The following is a 17457-nucleotide window of genomic DNA, read 5'->3' as shown; positions in this document are numbered from 1 at the left end:
CTCTCACAGGGGTCAGAGTCTCCCATGATGCTCGGTGATTCGAAGAGCGACCTTGAAGACGTGGACCCCTAGCTCCTCCAACCAGCAGGATCCCTCCATAGGAGAGGCAGCACAGCTCCGGGCAGCCATTCGAAAAAAGGGCTGCACTTCGCCTCTGATTGGTCAGGACATTTAGGACTCCACAACAAGCCAATCAGAACAATTACTTTCTCGGTCGCTACGGCAACTAAGGAGCTATGAATAAATCATAAATTACTTCCTTTCAGACCAGCCAAGGCGATGGTGGAGATGCATTAAGGGCAGCAGAGTTGATTACGGGGGAAGTGCAAAAACCTTCCACAATCACGGATGACTTCAGTTTATCCTTTTTATTCATTCATTCACTCAGAATGACAGCGAGGTGGAGGATGGGTTTGGGTTGTGTTTTAACAATTTTCTGCTCATATTTGCCAATGTATCTACATAGACATATTCATATTGTAAAGATTTGTTCCATAGATGTAATTTCCGATGTAAGATAATATTTTAAAGTCTCCTGCGCTCAACTCCACAGCCATGCGAATAGCGAGAGGTCACGTTAGCCCCGCTCTAGAGGAACTCGGCGTACAGACATATCGTGTGCACTCGTACGGGAACCATCTCCACACACGAGCACTTGGGAGGGGTGGGGTTAAGTATGCACTTTAGTGTCCAGCCCAGTCAATTGTGACGTACAGCGGCACTGGTCAGTTCCTCTAGAGCCTCCTCATGCTCGTGTCCTCTCCTACTTCTTTTTTTTTTTTTGCTTTTAACACTCGAGATCTATTTTCAGTGCCACTTCTGCAGACACATGGAAGCCCTGATAGCAAGTCACTTTGCCTGTGACTTGTGACTTGACCTTTGAACCCCCCCCGTCCCCTTTGGCAACCACAGTGTAGCCACAGGGACGCAGCACAGGGCAGGGTCTGACCTAGAAACAGGACAGATCCCAGCCCTCTCAGCAAATCTGAAACAAGCAGTGCCAGCCACGGTCAGCACTCTCCCTTCTACTTCTTGTCGCTGACAGGCAGCCTCATGCTGGATTTTACTCTTTTTTTTTTTTTTTTTCTTTTTTTTTCTTTTTTCATTGCCGTGTTTTATTTTCTTTGCCACTTTTCTTTGACTGTGGACAGATTGAATTTTGGAAAGGATGTTTAGAGACTTAAGCCTTATGCAAGAAAAAAACAAAAAAAGCTGATCTTGGAAGCCCACAGATCAGTCGTGACTGAGGGGGAGCTCAGGAGCATGTTTTATTTTTTAGGTGCCAAGTTTATACACACACACACACACATACACACACACACACACACACACACACAAACACACAAAGAATAACACACTATGGTAGAACTTGTGGAAAAAAATGCAAGCGTGTGTAACGTCATTCACTTCGCTCACAAACACACAAAGAACAGGTCCTCCTCGCCTCACTGTTACCTCTGCTTTATCAGGTTTGATTTTCTTTTTCTTTTTTTTTCTTTTTTTTCTATGGAGTTTTCTTTTTGCTTTGCCTTTTTTTTGCTTTTGTCTACCTTTGGAAACACAGAGGAGCCAAAACCCAAATGTAGCCCGAGTTCTAGCTCAAGAACGCCACCCCCGTGTAACCATCATCCCTCACCCCCCAATCATCGGGAGACTTGAAGTGCCTTAACCTCCCGATCTCTCCCCCTGTCCCCGCTTCTGACACTGTATTGTCATGTCTCTGAGGAGGTGTGTTAACGTCTTCTCCACCTGTCCTGACCGTGACACCAAACCAAGTGTCTCCTGTGGTCAAATAGTCTCACTGTAGGAGTGCAAACAGGGCTTTTTCATCCCCCGTCAGACCCAAAACAATACAGGGAATGTCCTCTGTGTGTCGTGATAATGGATTGTAGGAATGTTACTGTCGGTTGATAATTCTGTGTGTATGGGGGAATTGGGAGGGGGGTTACCCTAATAAAACAGGGTTAAGGTGACAGGACAGGGTTTTGGTGATGGTCAAATGCTGCTTCTTTTCACTCTGCGCTCAAGCAGAGACACTTTGTAGATAATGATTTATGCTAGATAGTTTTAAGGAAGCCACACTTTCACTCAGATGTTCTGAAGACATGAGCTTAAGCTAGTTTAGCAGATTAGCTATCAGCTTTAACAGGTCAATGTTTACAGTGTGAGGACCTACAAAGCAATCATGCAAAATGGTTTTCTGCTGGAGTCATCATGTAATCAATCCACTGAGGCTCCTCTGCGTCCTCATTGTGGGCTCTCGGAGCCTGAGGAGAGGGAAGACATTGTTTTAGCCCTTCCACACAACCCCCCCCCCCCCCAAGCCCATTTTCCTCTCTATCTCACTAGATGTGAATGTCACGTTGTGCTCTCTGGCACGTTTGCATGTGTGGCAGTAAGTGGTGGTGAAGTTTGTCTTTTCTGTGTGATGGAGAAAAAAAAAACAGCCCCCTGTGTTGTTTGCTGTGTAATTTGGTCATTAGCACTTACTGTCACAAACACACACCCTTCCTCTGTGGCTGGTTACGTGCTATCCGATGGAGCTGCATGCAGTCTGTGCCAAGTGATAATTCAGCCGGGAGTCTCCTCTAGGTTTGCCCCTCTGCTACATCATCACAACTACTTTAAAGAAAAAGCGAAAAAAAAAACACTTCGAAACAATCTTTTGTTTTAATCCTGGGATGCAGGGAGGGATGGGTAAGTGCGTGGGTAATGGATTGGCATCTATACGGGTTTTTACTGTCATTCAATTTTGAAAATTCACTTCTGCCATCACAGGATTCTGTAATGCATGTTAAAACTCAGTTTTAATTTGTACATCAGAGTTTGATTAAGGGGAAATTTGATATAAAATAAACTGGAATGCACAACCTTTTGTAAACATTGTTTTTCATGTACATTTTACAGATTGTCATATTATTCATGAGTCAGGCCAGAGATGTACCTGATTCTATGTTGCTGCATCTTCATTTTCATTTGTACCTTTTTATATGTTGACTTCAGCAGGATTTCCACTCGTACCCCATCCCATGTTATCCTTTACACAGAGAGGCAGAGCAGGTCAGCTCCACATGATGAACAATTAATATTACTCTAGCTTCATCTCGTGGCTTATTGTTCTTATTGACAAAAATATAAGGCATCTGTCATCTGTACGGTCATCCATATACTGTATGTGAAGAGCGTGCTTGGTTTTCATGATGGCACACTTTTCAGTCCATTATATTTCAACTATGAACTATGGACTCTCCCATGATGCAGTTCATTGCTCAGGACACACAAATGTGTTTTATTCAAGCATAATCTCAAGTAAAAGGTTTGCCTCAAAGTCTGCTGTTAAACTTGTCTGCATCTTTAGACTAATGCAAAGTGAGCAAGAGATATCCGCCACATTAATCATACTGCTATTCAGTCTGATCACCTGCAGCTGTTCCTGCTGCTGACTGAGCCACCCTCTGTGTGTTTAATTGTGTGTGTGTACTCTGTTAGATATTTCAGTGCATCTCGCTTTGATTTGAATGAACTGCGCTCTTTGATTGTGTTCATTGTGTCAGCTGTCCTTGCCTCCTTTTTATCTGCTGCGTCCTTTTCAAGGTTTGGGTTGTCATTCATAGGAACAGACTATTTTCCTAAACTGAAAACTGAGTCAAATACACAGTGCATTCATGTCTTAAAGCTGTGGTTCTGAAACTTTTTTGCAACAAAGATCCTTAAACTGGTACAAATTAGACCATGGACCCCCATTTTACAAGATTTTACTTCACCGTCCCCCATCTGATAAGATATTTGCTTTTAGATGTTTTATTACAGAAAGTGTATGAAAACCATGACAACAATAATCATCCACTCTGTCATTGTGTTACTTAACAAATACATTCTCAGATCCTACTTTCCAAACCAGTCTTAAACTATTGCGACCAGTCTGATGTTCACTTGAATACAAACAACACACAGACAGTATGTTAACATTTGTTTAAATAAATGAATCATATATTCAAGAAAACTTTTTATAATTGTTACATAAAAAGATACAAAAATATTTGGTTACATTTTACAAACTGTGTATGGTAAATGATTTAGAAGTAGCTAAGAAGACAGATGTGTGTGCTGGAGCTGATTTGGACCTAATCCTAAAACTGAACCACAAACAGCTTTACAGAAGTGCTCATAGTCACACACGAGTATTTGGGGGTTTAGGGTGTGTTCAGAGGTCTAAAGGTGATGAACGACAAATATGACAACACTGCATTAGAGAGATATCGGAGCTGTTTCCACGATGTTGGACATCAAACTGAGATGATCAGCGAGGAGCTGTGGCAGGTTGCTCCGGCGGTCTGATGCGACAGCACACAGCGATGCCGGCTGCCCCGTTCACTCCTGTAGCAGTGCGGACATGGCAACTGTTGCCTCTAGCAACTGGCCCCAAGATAGCAGAGCCCTGTGAGACGGCGTTGCAGTCAGTCAGAGCCCAGCCAGAGGGACAGGACACCTCAACCTGCAGGAGAACAGCAGCAATTTAGAGTTCAGTCAAAGTCTGAGGGAAAGTTTAGGAGATGATCTTAAAAGACATTTCACAAAACTGATTCACCTGCTCTTTATCAGCTGATATGTTTTCCAGCAACTTGCACTCCAGAGACGGGGCATGGCAGCACACCGCATGTGATGTCATCTCTTCTTTCACCTCGCACCGCCTCCGATCACCATGATGTGGACGTGAGTCTGACAAGATCTCAACAGTGGACTGAGATGTACAGCCTAACAAGAGAAGACCTGAATGTTAACATCAGATGACACGAGAAAAACTTCAAAATATTGTCTGTATGTGATTCTGAGAAAAAGCTCCAAACAAGCACTGACTGACCCTCCAACCCAAATTCATCATGAAGGTGATAAATAGGAATCATCATGTAAGTGTATTTATAACAGCGTTTGAACCTCCTCTCTTTATGCCACACACAAAGCTGGTAGTTATACTAGCAGGGAGTTCGTTTTCCTTTCACAGTGATTACCATGGTAACTAGCATAATTGACCAAGATGCTCTAAATGGAGCCACATCAAGAGCTTGAACTAGGTTTAAAGGACAGTTTGCATACAGTATGGTACAGTAACTGACTCCTGGTTTGACATGTGTGGGGAAAAAGAAGCTCACAGGTCCAAAACTTGACATTAACGTATATAAAACTGTTGCCTTTAAATGAAAAGCCACAACTTTGCCCGTTCTGTAGTATTTGTTGTTCATGTTGTTCTTGTTGTCCACATGCATGTTTCAGATTAGATTTTGGCTCAAACATGTTTTAATGTATTTGCAAAGAGACATCCTCCAGCAGCTAACAATCAGAACAGAGTGTGCTCAATTGGATGTGGGCCTTAAAGAGATAAGAGCTAAAATAGACTGTTTGAGACAGAGGTTGAGCTGAGGCTGCATGAAGAGTGTGTAAAATAAATAAGATGTTTTTTTTAATTAATAAGACATTCCAGTAGAGCCCCACAATAAAACTATAGACCTGGAAATGTCCATTAAATGTCCCCTTTAAACTTGTATCTGTGACTTACCAGACAGGTGGTGCTGCATGCCGTCACACTCAGCATCTCGCCCCGGCTCAGGACTAGCATGGACCTGGCACTGCAGACCACTCATCACACAGCAACGGGCCACAGCGTACACACCTTTACCCCCAGGCCCATTATATGCAACGCACTCCATCTGCCCGCTGTTCACCTGTTAACACAGAGTCATGCGTCATTACCTTCTGATGTTTGTGGGCATTAGATGAAAGGTTTTTTTTAGACAAGTCCATTTCAACTCACAGTAATGGTTTCTCCCATGCGTACACCATCAGGAGCGTAGCCGCTGCAGCCCATCATCTCCTCCCCCTGACGACAGCGACTGATGGCCTTGTCCTTGTTCGTGACCCCTGACCTCTCTGACCACACTGACCGACACAGAAGCTCCCCACCTACACACCCAAGTGAGCGCACAGTGTAAACTACACACAGATGCTGTTCATGTGTGTTAGATTACAGTGTGTGAGTCACTAACTTGTTGTTGTGTTGTTGGCAGGAGGCATGGCTACCAGCAGGTTTGGAGTAGTGAGATGATGTGTTTCGGACAGAGGGAGGAGGTTGATTGTGTTTCTGATGGAATAGCGGAGCATCATTTGCAGGACCTGCACAGGTGAGGTGTTCTGATTGGATGACAGGATCACTGCTGCTATACCTACACATGAATATAAACCACTTATTGTGCAGCCACAGATGCATTGTGTCTGTGTTTTTTTTTTGTTACTGGTGTTTCTAGATGTCTTGTGTGTGTGTGTGTGTATGTGTGTGTACCAGCAGCGTGTGCAGCCGCCTGGGAGGTTCCACTTCGGGGGGTAAAACAGGTGCTGCAGTCACTACTCGCACTAACAATGTCATCACCGGGGGCAAACAGATCAACACAGCGGCCAAAGTTGGTGCCACCTGCTCCCTGTGACATGAGCTGGTCAGCTGAGTTTACCGCCCCGACTGTGATGACCTGCACATGTGAGAAGTTAAAGTAATGGTTGTGAGTAGGTAGTACAGAGTTTAAAAGTCAGTCTCCACAGATGTAACGTGTGATGTAACCTCAGGCTCTGAAGCTGGTGAGTAGAGGCAGGCGTCATCTCTGTAGTTCCCCGCTGCTGCGATGACCACCACTCCGTTAGCCACCATGTCCCGACAGGCTGCGTTTAATGAACGGCTGAAGCCACCGACGAAAGGCAGCAGAATGACCACTGCATTCACTGGACGGGCCAGTAAAGTCGCTCGGATATACTCCATGCCTGAGAGGAGGAGAAAGGAAGGATATCCAAATTAAAAAGTAAAGCCAGTGCACAGAAATGACTATACTGTCTTCTTTTAATTTGCCAGAATTAAGAAGAGGAATAATTACAGTGAGGAAAATCTGATATGAATACCTGTTGGTTTGAGACAGACCTGAAAAATTGTGAACCTGTCCTTTAAAGCATGATCCAACTTTTTTAAAACATCCAAAGATCATTTATTGGTCATAAGTCTTACCTGCCAGAGCTCCTGACACAGTTCCCTTCCCCTGACAGTTGAGCACACGGACCAGGTTAACACCAGCGCCTCGGGCAACACCTGTGTCTGACCCGCTCACAACCCCAGCCATGTGTGTGCCGTGACTGTCACACTGGCTGGCCTGCAGAGGAGACAGGGTCACACAAAACTATGAAACTCACTCAATGAGGAATTGAAAGCTGTATTATTGAGTTGCACTTTTATGAGTATTGTGCAAGTGTGAGTATTTCCTTCGTGTGTGTGTGTGTGTGTGTGTATGTTTTTGTGTGTAACCTGTCTATGGACTCGGACTCCATCCTCCTCAGGCACGTTATTGAAGTCTGTGATGAGCACACGTCCTTCGACCTCTCTGTGAGAACTCTGAACACTGCCATCCATCAGATACACCTCCGCCATCCCTCCATCATCTGCAGAGGACAGAGGGATTAAGAATGTAATAATGTTGGCTTTGTGTGTGTGTGTGTGTGTGTGTGAGAGAAAGAGATTGACTCACTGGGTGGCCTGTATGTTGCATTCTCTGAGGTACCACCGTGAGGCTGCAATAACCTCTGGAGGTTCCAGGGGGCGCTCTGAGCAAAGATGGATGAGTCCTCTTCTATGTAATGGATATGAGGGAGTTTCACCGCCTGACAAGAACAAATACCCAATGTGTTTAATGTTTCTCTGAAGCAAATAATAAAAATGAAAACCTATACAGGAAGGGGCCTGAACCTGTCCATCTATATTTGAACTGTTTTATTTGAATCATAGTGGATGTAATTATGTTGCATTGCCATGTTATTACAGTAGCCCAGAATGGACAAACCAAACACTGACTCTAGAGAGGTTTTTTTCACGTTTTTGGTGAGTTTCGTGGCGACAGTAGGTTCTCCAACATGTTTAGAAGGTGGGGGTGAGGGGAGTTTTCATTTGGTTGCAATCTACAACCTCACCACTATATGCCACTGAAACCTACACACTAGTCCTTTAAGTGGCTTATTTTTTATCTTTATTAGGAGTTCGATTTTGTTCAATTCTTTGTTCTAATCATTTTTGAACTAAGCACTTTGTAACATTTATTTAAAGTTATATGAATAAAGTAATTATTACTTGAACAATAATTAGTATTTTATATTTCTACTTAATTTAGAACCATCTCTAAAGGGTTTTTTCTTTGCTTACATCCACTGTGATTCAGTTAAAACAATGCATTTGTTGATATTAGCCCATGAGATTTGTTCTGATAGTTCTGACTGTCATTAATCACACACTAGATGCTAATTCAGACTTTGGTTTCTTCACTTAAGGCTGATCCAGGTGAGCACAGCTGCAGCGTGATGACAGGTGAGGAGTTACCAGGTGAAGGACGTCGCTACTCATCTTGACCAGGAAGCCGCGCAGAGCTCCAGAGTAGGTCTGCAGGATCTCCAGTAGGTAGCCTCTCCTGGCTGCTTTGGCTCTCAGTCTCCTGATGGTCCTCTGGACGTGAGACTCGTGCGTTCCCTCGCGCAGCATGACCAGGTACTGACCGGGCATGCGCCAAGCCGCCTGCAGCACAGCACAGAGAACATGAAGTACAGTACAGGTGCTCCATACATGAGGTGTAGGCGTATTTGCGGGAAAAAAGTAACTTTATCATTTACAGATCATGTTTTAATCATGCAAAAATCAAATCTGCAACTTTTGGGTTGCCTCTTCGCAAGATCAGGATGAGACCACCATGAGACCAAAGAAGAACCCAGATTTAAAAAAAAAAATCAAATACAATTAAAAAAATCTCAACATTAATGACTCGAGATTTGATGTTTATTACAGGTGACAGTGCTTCATCAGTGAAGGGTGGAGCCTCAGATAAGTGTCAGGTGCCCAAACGCAGGTAAAAACAGGCTGTAATGTGTCCGGAGGAAATGCTTGGATGATAATTACCTTGTTGCACCTGAGAAACTCAGCAGCGGGTTCGGCTCCGGTTTCAGGTTGAGTCCCGTCCTCACGGATTAGATCCAGAATCATCTCGTCGTCCTCGGGGTAGTCCTGTGCGCTCACGGCCAAAGATGCGCACAGCCACAGCGCCCAGCCGATCCAAGCCAAGGTGCGACGCATTCTTCACACCAGCTCTGGACCCTTTCCAGTAAAATTAGGATACGTGTGAAATGACACAAATCCTTTGATGAGTTTTTATTTCAGGCTGAGTGATCCAGATGTTTTGGTGTCTCCGACAGTCGCGCGCTCTGTGTGCCTGACTGTCAGATAACGCCTCCAAGCATCTCTTCTGATTTGGAAGAAGAAAAAAAATCGAACAATTGATTCTTATAATTCAAGGCGGGGACTGGTGACGTTTCTGGGGCTCACGCCACCGCTTTTGTATCGAATGATACTCCTCCGTTAAAACATCTCTTACTGTAGAGGAGTCATGTTTCATGCTTCCCTCCAAAGCACCATGTCATTATTGAATGTCAATCTGAGAAAACATTTCCTCTCAGTGCAAGTTCATTTGTAAATGCTGTTTTAACATGTGTGCGTGCTCACAATAATGTAAGTTATGCATTTAAGTGCAAGTTTGTCTGTGCCTGAGCTCATAGTGTATGATTGTGTGCACCATGGTGAGTGCATATATGAAGGGGTTTTTATATATGTAAACAGGCTATTTATCCTCCTGGATCTCTCTCAGACTCTCATGTAGACTCTCTGTATCATTAACCCTCAGCTCACTCCATATAATTGCTGTATGTGTGTGAATCATACTGGAAAAAGGAACAAAACTGTGCTTATTAAGTCATAGAGTGCACTGATTTTACACCAGGGTGAGTTTACTCATCATGTAGAGTACACCTTAGTCTGTGTAATCAGTTACGTAATGTCCTCTGTGGATGTGGAGTAGCTTTCAAGACTGAGAAAACAACCCTGATGATGCCAACATGGTTATCTTGTATTGAGTTTTGCAGTTTTCACACAAAAAGTTAGCTTCATGCTACACTAAGCTGATTTCCCAAATGTAAACTATTCAAATATATTGAACTTTGACCCCACATACGCTGACCTTTACAGTGCATGTCCAGTGAGATTCTGGCATTGACGGCAGAAGGTGACAGCAACAATTTTACTGAAGAGATGAATAGTGAGGAATTTTGTATAGGCCAGAAGTGAGGTAGTTTTATTCTTTGACCCTACAGCTCAAGTAAAAAAATCTCATGAAGAAATGATCAGAGAGGACGGAGATATGAGGTTATGAGCATTTACATTCTGATGTAGTCCATAACTTATTTTTTAATATGTGTATTTGGGGAATTTTGTGCCTTTACCAGATAGTGATAGACTATTAAAATAAACTATTAAAAACTGATGCCATTAAAGACACCCTGTGGAGTTTTTCACCACTAGTAATGCTGTAGAGCCACATTATTATGCGTGAGTCCCTGATTAGTTTGTATCGTGCATGTGAATGAGGACACACATACTCAAAACTTTACACATTTCCTACCACCAGTTTCACACTATTCCATTAATCAACAACAAATGAAGCAAGGGAGATTGCTGAGGAGATTTGATGAGGAGCAAAATGTATTCAGCATGTTTTGTCAGGCATCAAGGATACACAGAGTAGTAGTATGTAGAGTGCCTTGGTAGCTGAGTGGTAAAGTGCATGCCACATAAAGGCAGTGTCCCTGGTTTGATTCCAGTAAGGGAGCTTTGTTGCAGGTCATTCCCCTTCTCTCCGTAAAATGAATCTTTAATAAAAAGGATACACACAATCTGTTTTAGTGACAAATACTGAACTTAACTTTGGTCTGTTTTCAAAAAAAGCTCCAAAGAGCATCTTTAAGTTAGAAAGACATGGGACACTAGCACAGAGGTGCATTATGTTTTCTGAGCTTGATCCATACACCATACTGAAAAGAATAAAAGTCAAGATATCAGCTGCACCCATTTTTTTTTAATGTGTCTCAATGGAAGTGTGACGTTAAGTAGCTTCAGTACAGTGTCGTTTTTATACAAACCATTGTCTTGGTGGAGTTAATGTAGGCCAGTGTTCTCCTACGTTCTCCTATCTCAGGTTTACCAGACATATACTCTCTCCTTTTCATAGAGTAAACAGTGCCATCCTCTGGAACTACCATGCAACACACATTTGACTTTATTAACCACTTCACACTGACAAAAAGTGATGCAAAACCGTTCATATAGAAACAGACACTTACAATAGCTTTAAAAACACACACACACACAAATGCTCAAACAGCATCATGTGAGATCTTTTCACTGTCCTGAGTGTCATGATGATGGTGTCCCTGCCTCAGACCAGGTGCAGTGTGGGACAGCTGTGACACTGGATCTTAAGAATCTCGGGGAGAAGTCTGCTGTTACTTGACTTTTGGCCACAGAAACCTGGCAGAGCCTCAGCATGCCTAAAATGAAATAATAAATGGGGGGGGGGGGAGTAGAGGGGAGAGAGAGACAGAAATAGAAAGTGTAGTCTAGTTCCAGCATTTTGTCCTCATTTTCTTACTTTTTTTTTTTCTCCCTCCCAAGGCAGGATTTGCTGAGCATGCATGTCTTTATCTGGCTGCTGAACGCTCAAGTAATTGCAAACACTCGTATGCAGGTTTTCAAACGCTCTCGAGTGCTTAAATCCAGGGAACATTAATGGTCATTGTTCAGGGAAGGGGGAAGCGTTCCTCATTCACCATCTCTGCCCCTGTTTCTTTCTTCTCTTCCACTCTTTCCTTCCTCACCACTCTCCATTACCTCCATCCTCTGCCCCTGCTACCGGTGCACTCCATTACATAACCATTAATTTTCCTGTGAAGACAATAAAATTACTATCTACTCTGTATTAGAGACCCATCCTCCCCACAGGCACATTATGCTGCTGCTGTCGCCATCTACGCCCACTATATGATTGTCGCTAAGCATCCTGAGACATACAGACAGACCATAGGGAATCATTAAGACCTGAATGAACACCCGCTTGTCTGTGGGCTATTAGGACAGTGTGTGTGTGTGTGTGTGTGTAAGTGCGTGTGTGTGTGTGGGTACCTCTCATATTTTGCTGCAGTACACTCTAGATCCTCTAGTTTTTCCTCCTGAATCCCAGGAGCCAAAATGACCTAACAAACACATTGTCTCCCTTATTAAGTCCATCCTTGCATGACAGCAATTGCATATTACTTCCTGTGCTGTTCTCTCCAACACACACACACACACACACACACACACAGCCTGTATCTACCTTGGGATAGCACTGGCAGAGGCTCCACACAGTCCCGACACACACCATGATGATGCCCAGAACACACATTGTGCCATAGATGTGCGGTCGCTCCTGAGTCATGATGAACAGGCCGACTGCGGCCACGCACAGCCCTGCCACTATCAGCCCATACCGATATGGTTTCCCTGCGACCATCGCTGTAACTACTGTTGGCTACTGAAGCTCTTATATGTGCAGACTGGAAACTGGAGCACCTGTTGTGCTACCGCTGAGAAGAGATTTAATGTTGTTCTGTGTCAGGGCTTGAAGGTGAGGGTGGAGAAAAACACAGTTAGGGTTCCACTCTGCTGCCTATTAAAGCCTGCAGACAGCCTGGCCAGGTCAGGTATAAAATTGCAGGAGTGCATGTGTGTGTGTGTGTGTTTGTATGTGTGGGTGTGTGTGTGTGTGTGCGTGTGTGTGTGTGTGTGTGTGTGTGTACCTGATAGGTCACCTTGCCTCAAGCTGCTGGCAAAAAGGAGGCAAGCAACTCAGCTCCTGAACAATATCCACGTTCATTAGCTTGGTTTAGATGTGGCTTTTAAATTAGCTGCCATCTATGTTCTCTGCCTTACGGTGTTTCCCTCTTAAACAAATCATCTATTATGTCGGAGAGCAAACACCACCCACAGAGAGCCCCGTAGCTATTCATTAACTCAGGTTTATAATAACATCACAGCATAGGACTAACAGTGGACATTCTGCAAATACTGGATACAAAGCTGAAAGATGAATAACACTGTACTGTTGACATTCGGCTCTCACTGGCTAAGGCACTTTGCATTGAAAAAGTAATGAATGTTGTGCAAAGTTATGACAGGATAGAGTGCAGATACAAATAGAAACTGTGAGGAAAGTTGTTCTAGTGTTTGAAGAAGTGCTGTGCATCCACAGTAGTAGGTCACATGAAGTCACGCAGGCCAATACGATATCGTAATTATGTGTCTTCAGAAGGCTTGCAGCCCATCTGTTGATGTGAATCCTTCAACTTGGTTGTAAAAGTTACATAATGCTGATCTCCAGGAAGGCCCTTAGTTTAGAGAGTGAAGCAGCTGTAGTGATCATTTCAATTCCTTTCATGATCAGTCACAGAACAGACAAAGAGGCCACACTGGGGCTCACTCTGTACAAGTCTTAAACCAGCTGCAGTCTCTTCCTGCTTCTTGGCCCGTGTTTAGGATCAGGGCGGCTGTCCTAAGGCACAGAATAAGCCCGTTGCAGCAATAGCGTTTACCGATAGCACCGACTGGTTCCCGCCAAATACAAAAGGCACTGACATGAAGTAAATGTGTCCACCAGAGTGAGGAGTTAAAGCTGCTCGCTGTGTTCTTGGCTCTTCATCACTGTGTCGTAGGACGGAGGAGGTTCCATAGTCCAGGGAGGTGGGGTTGACGGGAGGGAAGGTTCGGGCTCTGGTCTCGTGGTGACAGAGTCTGCTGACATCTCCCGACGAATTCGGTCCAACCTCCTGAAGAGAGAGAAAAAAGAGATAGTGTTTAAGTACACATTTCAAAATCTTACGCTTCAATTCCTTTCGGTGTTAACATTTCACCTCACACTGTAACTGCCTTCAGTGCTTACACTTGAACTGATTCAGCTGTCAACTCCTTCACATACACTTTATCGTACCTTTCAACTCCTTTCAGCACCCACTCCTCTTCAGCTGACAGCCAACTCCTTTTAGTGATTATCTGTGTCATAGATTAAAAACTAGAGTGGATCATACTAAAGCTCTGGAGGGACCTGCTTTGGTTCAGACTAACCAACTCATTATCTTTTCAATCACCTCTTAAAAACCCTTTTTTATTGCTTAGCTTATGAGTCATTCATGTGTGACATCTCATTATGTTTTATGTGCTGCACTATTAAGATTGTTTCCCATTCTTATGTAAAGTTCTGTGGAACATTGGATTTACTGGTGTCCGCATTTTCATTTCACTCCTGATATTCTGTTTTTATTGTTTGTCATGTGTAAAGTACTTTGTAATATTGGTTCTGAAAAGTACTACACAAATATACTTTATGATGATAATTATACCACACTTTAACTCTATAACTACACTCCAACTGATAGTTGACTGTAGGGCTGTTGGTCTATGAAATGGCAGAAACTTGTGAAAAAAGTCGCAAATCTGAAGATCCAACAGCTTATTTTGTCCCGCCTAAGAGTCCACAACCCAAAGATATTCAGTTTACTAACATAGAAGGCTTAAGAAACCAGAAAATATTCATACTTAAGATGCCAAAAACGAGAGAATTTGAGCATTTCTTCTTGAAAATGACTCAAAACGATTAGTCGATTATAAAAAATAGTTGCTGATTAATTTTCTGTCACTAATCCTTAAACCTAGTTGACTCTTTTCAATGATTACACTTCAACACACACTTTAATTTAATCTCATTCCTTTTATCCTATAGTGCATATGCCTTCAGATTGGCATCATGTTTTTCTGCTTTGCCTTTGCATAAAAAATACAAAGCATTAGAAATATAACATATTTGTATAGCTACATAATATTTGCCACTGGTATTTCCTCCCTATTCCATCATACACTTATCTGCTGCTATATGAATGGCAAATGTGTGGTTTCTCTGTGTTGACAGTACAGTAGTAAAACCTAAACAGTCACCTCTCTAACATGACTGTAGGATCTGTTCTTCCTTCTGCTCCTTTAGGCCATAAAACGGACCTGTGTCTGTTATTCCCTGTGAGAATGCCACACATCATTGTTAACCAGCAATTAATCTTCATTTTATATTATAATACATCTTAACCCTTTATAGGACACTCATTGAAAGGAAGGGAGGAAGGAAGGAAGGATGGAAGGATGGAAGGATGGAAGGATGGAAGGATGGAAGGATGGAAGGATGGAAGGATGGAAGGAAGGAAGGGAAGGAAGGAGGGAGGAAAGAAAGAGAGACGGAGGGAGGGAGGAAGGGAAGAAAGAAGGAAGGAAGGAAGAAGAAAGGGAGATGGAGGAAGGAAAGAAGGAAGGGAGGAGAGAAGGAGAGAGGGAGGAAGGACAGAAGGAAGTAAGGAAAGGAAGGACGAAGGAAGGAAAGAAGGAAGGAAGGAAGGAGAAAGGGGGATGGAGGAAGGAAAGAAGAAAGGGAGGAGAGAAGGAGGGAGGGAGGGAGGAAGGACAGATGGAAGGAAGGAAAGGAAGGAAGGACGGAGGAAATAAGGAACGAGAGAGGGAGAAAGGAAAAGAGGAAGGGAAGAAAGAAGGCAGGGAGGAAGGAAAGGAAGGAAGGAAGGAAGGAAGGAAGGAATGAAGGAAGGAAGGAAGGAAGGATATTTTGGGATATTTACAGAAGTTACCAAATATAGTTATTTGCCCAATAAAGGGTTAACTGAGTATTTTTTAACTTGTTGGAAAATCACAGTTTAGGTTTGGTGTCTTTAAACTATTAATCATTCCTCTTTAGAGATTCATGCACTTCATTTTAACAGGTTAAATAAGCAGATGTATTGTACTCTATAGTGGAGAAGTGCCTTATGTGGCTCTGCTGGTTCCCAACCTGAATACAAGATTATAGCCACTTTAGCTCCTCACAGTATTCCAGTAATGCATGTCAGCTCCCAGATATCACGCCACATTTCCTTCAGAGAACGCATTATCTTGCACATTCATCTTAGGTGGTGATTTCATTTTCTCATTCTTCAAACTCTCAAACAAACATTAAAAACTTTACATCCATTGCCTGTAGCCTATCTCAAATGACAGAGATACTGATCACTCTGAGTTGTGTCAGCTTGGTGTCTGCAAGTAGAAAAAGGTGTGATGATGGAAACTTTTACACAGCAATGGACAATAAGCAGAGCATGTCTTGTTTAAAGTTGCAGGCTATCATGGATTACATCAGACAATGCCAGGGAAGCCTCTCAACCACATGCATGTGTGTCCGCTCTTTTCTTCATGACCTACTTCTTATAATTAGTCCATAATCAAAAAATGTGCAGCTTTCCAATTTTCAGTATCAAGTCAACATGCCTAATGCACTTTGCTGCTCTTTGTCAAACTGCACACTATAAACTAATGTGTGGTGATGCGTCCAAGAGATCTGTTCAACAACAACAACTTTTGTCAGCTTCTCTCGCTGGACGGCATGTTCTGGCATTTGTCTGTAGGGTTTATGTATCTAGAACAACACAAGGGAAGCCTGAAAACGTCTTCACTGCTGATGTTAAAGATAGAAAGGTGACCTGCTTTTTTCCTTCCTAGTAGTTTCCAACCTTAGAGGCATGTGAGCCTTTCAAAATAACCCAGTTTCACCCCTCTAAACATCTTAGATTGCTTCAACACTTTTTAGAAACTCAGAGAGATTACTATCCAATATTTCATAAGAAGCAAAGATTAAAGATGACAAAATGAATGTAAATATTTTCTCTTATTTATCCCCATCCCCATCCCCTCTGACTCATCTTGTAATGACATGAAGGAATTAAGAAACACTGCTCCACACACACTCTTTTCATGACTAGATGGGTTTTTTGGGTGAAAAGTTGTTAAAACCTTGCAAAAGAAGATCTGCGTCTACAGGCTATGTGTATGTGTTCCTTGATGCGTGATTACCTCTGTATGGCCAGTGCCTGCTGCGGGCTGAAGCGTGTACCGGTGCGGGGGTGCAGGAGGAAGTGGCCGGGCACCGCCACCTGGAGATTCTTCATGGCCATACAGAGCCCGCTGACCAGCATTGCCACACCCCCCAGGCCCAGGAAGAGCCCGACTCCGAACAGCGGGGCTGAGTTATTAGGCAGGCCCACGCACAGGGCCATGACCCCCCCTGCAGTCATCAACAGCATGCCCAGACAGAGCACCATGCCCTGGGGGAGCGGCATCTCCGGAGAACTCCTGACTTCTAGGAATTCACTACTTCCAACTTACAGCTGCACTTCAGGAGCAGCCAGTCTGCAGGAGGGAGGAAGAGAGGGCACAGATTCACAGCATCCAAGAATATCACCAGGCATGAGTGTATGAGAGGAAGTGGCTCATAGACAGATGAATAGAAATCTATTTAAAAACAGGCGAGAAAATTCAAAAGGAAGCTGACTTCAGGGTGTATACCACGGACCAATTCAACATGTAAACCATATCTGTGCGCACGCGTTTTTGATCAACATCGATCCTCTTTTCTACCTGATAGGAAATCGCGATGAGGAGCA

The 17457-nt window shown here is 43.4% G+C and overlaps 3 protein-coding genes across 4 annotated transcripts in view; 1 reads left to right on the top strand and 2 right to left on the bottom strand.

Annotated features, from left to right (window-relative positions):
• The window catches only part of usp24 (ubiquitin specific peptidase 24), a 32964-nt gene extending 30649 nt beyond the window's left edge, over positions 1 to 2315 (top strand). For both annotated transcript variants that reach the window (XM_053322755.1, XM_053322753.1), the window contains exon 67: positions 10 to 2315. In XM_053322755.1, coding sequence (XP_053178730.1) covers positions 10 to 72 — 63 coding nt within the window. In that variant the 3' untranslated portion in view covers positions 73 to 2315. The remainder of the gene's footprint in view (positions 1 to 9) is intronic.
• pcsk9 (proprotein convertase subtilisin/kexin type 9) lies at positions 2307 to 13582 on the bottom strand. Its single transcript, XM_053322756.1, has 13 exons — positions 12733 to 13582; positions 8969 to 9311; positions 8399 to 8590; positions 7557 to 7689; positions 7337 to 7470; positions 7043 to 7184; positions 6608 to 6804; positions 6335 to 6518; positions 6042 to 6218; positions 5810 to 5958; positions 5555 to 5720; positions 4589 to 4755; positions 2307 to 4495 (listed from the first exon to the last, which is right to left on the bottom strand). The coding sequence occupies exons 2-13, from the start codon at positions 9140 to 9142 to the stop codon at positions 4301 to 4303; spliced, it is 2010 nt and encodes a 669-aa protein (XP_053178731.1). The 5' UTR covers positions 9143 to 9311; positions 12733 to 13582; the 3' UTR covers positions 2307 to 4300.
• On the bottom strand, positions 11152 to 12724 carry bsnd (barttin CLCNK type accessory subunit beta). Its single transcript, XM_053322765.1, has 3 exons — positions 12270 to 12724; positions 12077 to 12147; positions 11152 to 11445 (listed from the first exon to the last, which is right to left on the bottom strand). Exons 1-3 carry the CDS (start codon positions 12444 to 12446, stop codon positions 11334 to 11336), a joined length of 360 nt encoding a protein of 119 aa, XP_053178740.1. The 5' UTR covers positions 12447 to 12724; the 3' UTR covers positions 11152 to 11333.
• Positions 13583 to 17457: the final 3875 nt, after the last annotated feature.

The sequence above is a fragment of the Scomber japonicus genome, chromosome 7 (assembly GCF_027409825.1).
Source record: "Scomber japonicus isolate fScoJap1 chromosome 7, fScoJap1.pri, whole genome shotgun sequence".
Classification (NCBI taxonomy): Eukaryota; Metazoa; Chordata; class Actinopteri; order Scombriformes; family Scombridae; genus Scomber; species Scomber japonicus.
This window is presented reverse-complemented; position numbering and strand designations above follow the sequence as displayed.

Excerpts from the sequence above, each read along its gene's own strand:
- pcsk9 (XM_053322756.1), bottom strand. The coding sequence starts at position 9,142 with ATGCGTCGCACCTTGGCTTGGATCGGCTGGGCGCTGTGGCTGTGCGCA. Across the intron at positions 5,959-6,041 it reads TGCCAACAACACAACAACAA|GTGGGGAGCTTCTGTGTCGG; the intron begins GTTAGTGACTCA and ends TTGGGTGTGTAG. Across the intron at positions 5,721-5,809 it reads GCATGGGAGAAACCATTACT|GTGAACAGCGGGCAGATGGA; the intron begins GTGAGTTGAAAT and ends CTGTGTTAACAG.
- bsnd (XM_053322765.1), bottom strand. The coding sequence starts at position 12,446 with ATGGTCGCAGGGAAACCATATCGGTATGGGCTGATAGTGGCAGGGCTG. Across the intron at positions 12,148-12,269 it reads TCTGCCAGTGCTATCCCAAG|GTCATTTTGGCTCCTGGGAT; the intron begins GTAGATACAGGC and ends TGTGTTTGTTAG. Across the intron at positions 11,446-12,076 it reads ACTGCAGCAAAATATGAGAG|GCATGCTGAGGCTCTGCCAG; the intron begins GTACCCACACAC and ends ATTTCATTTTAG.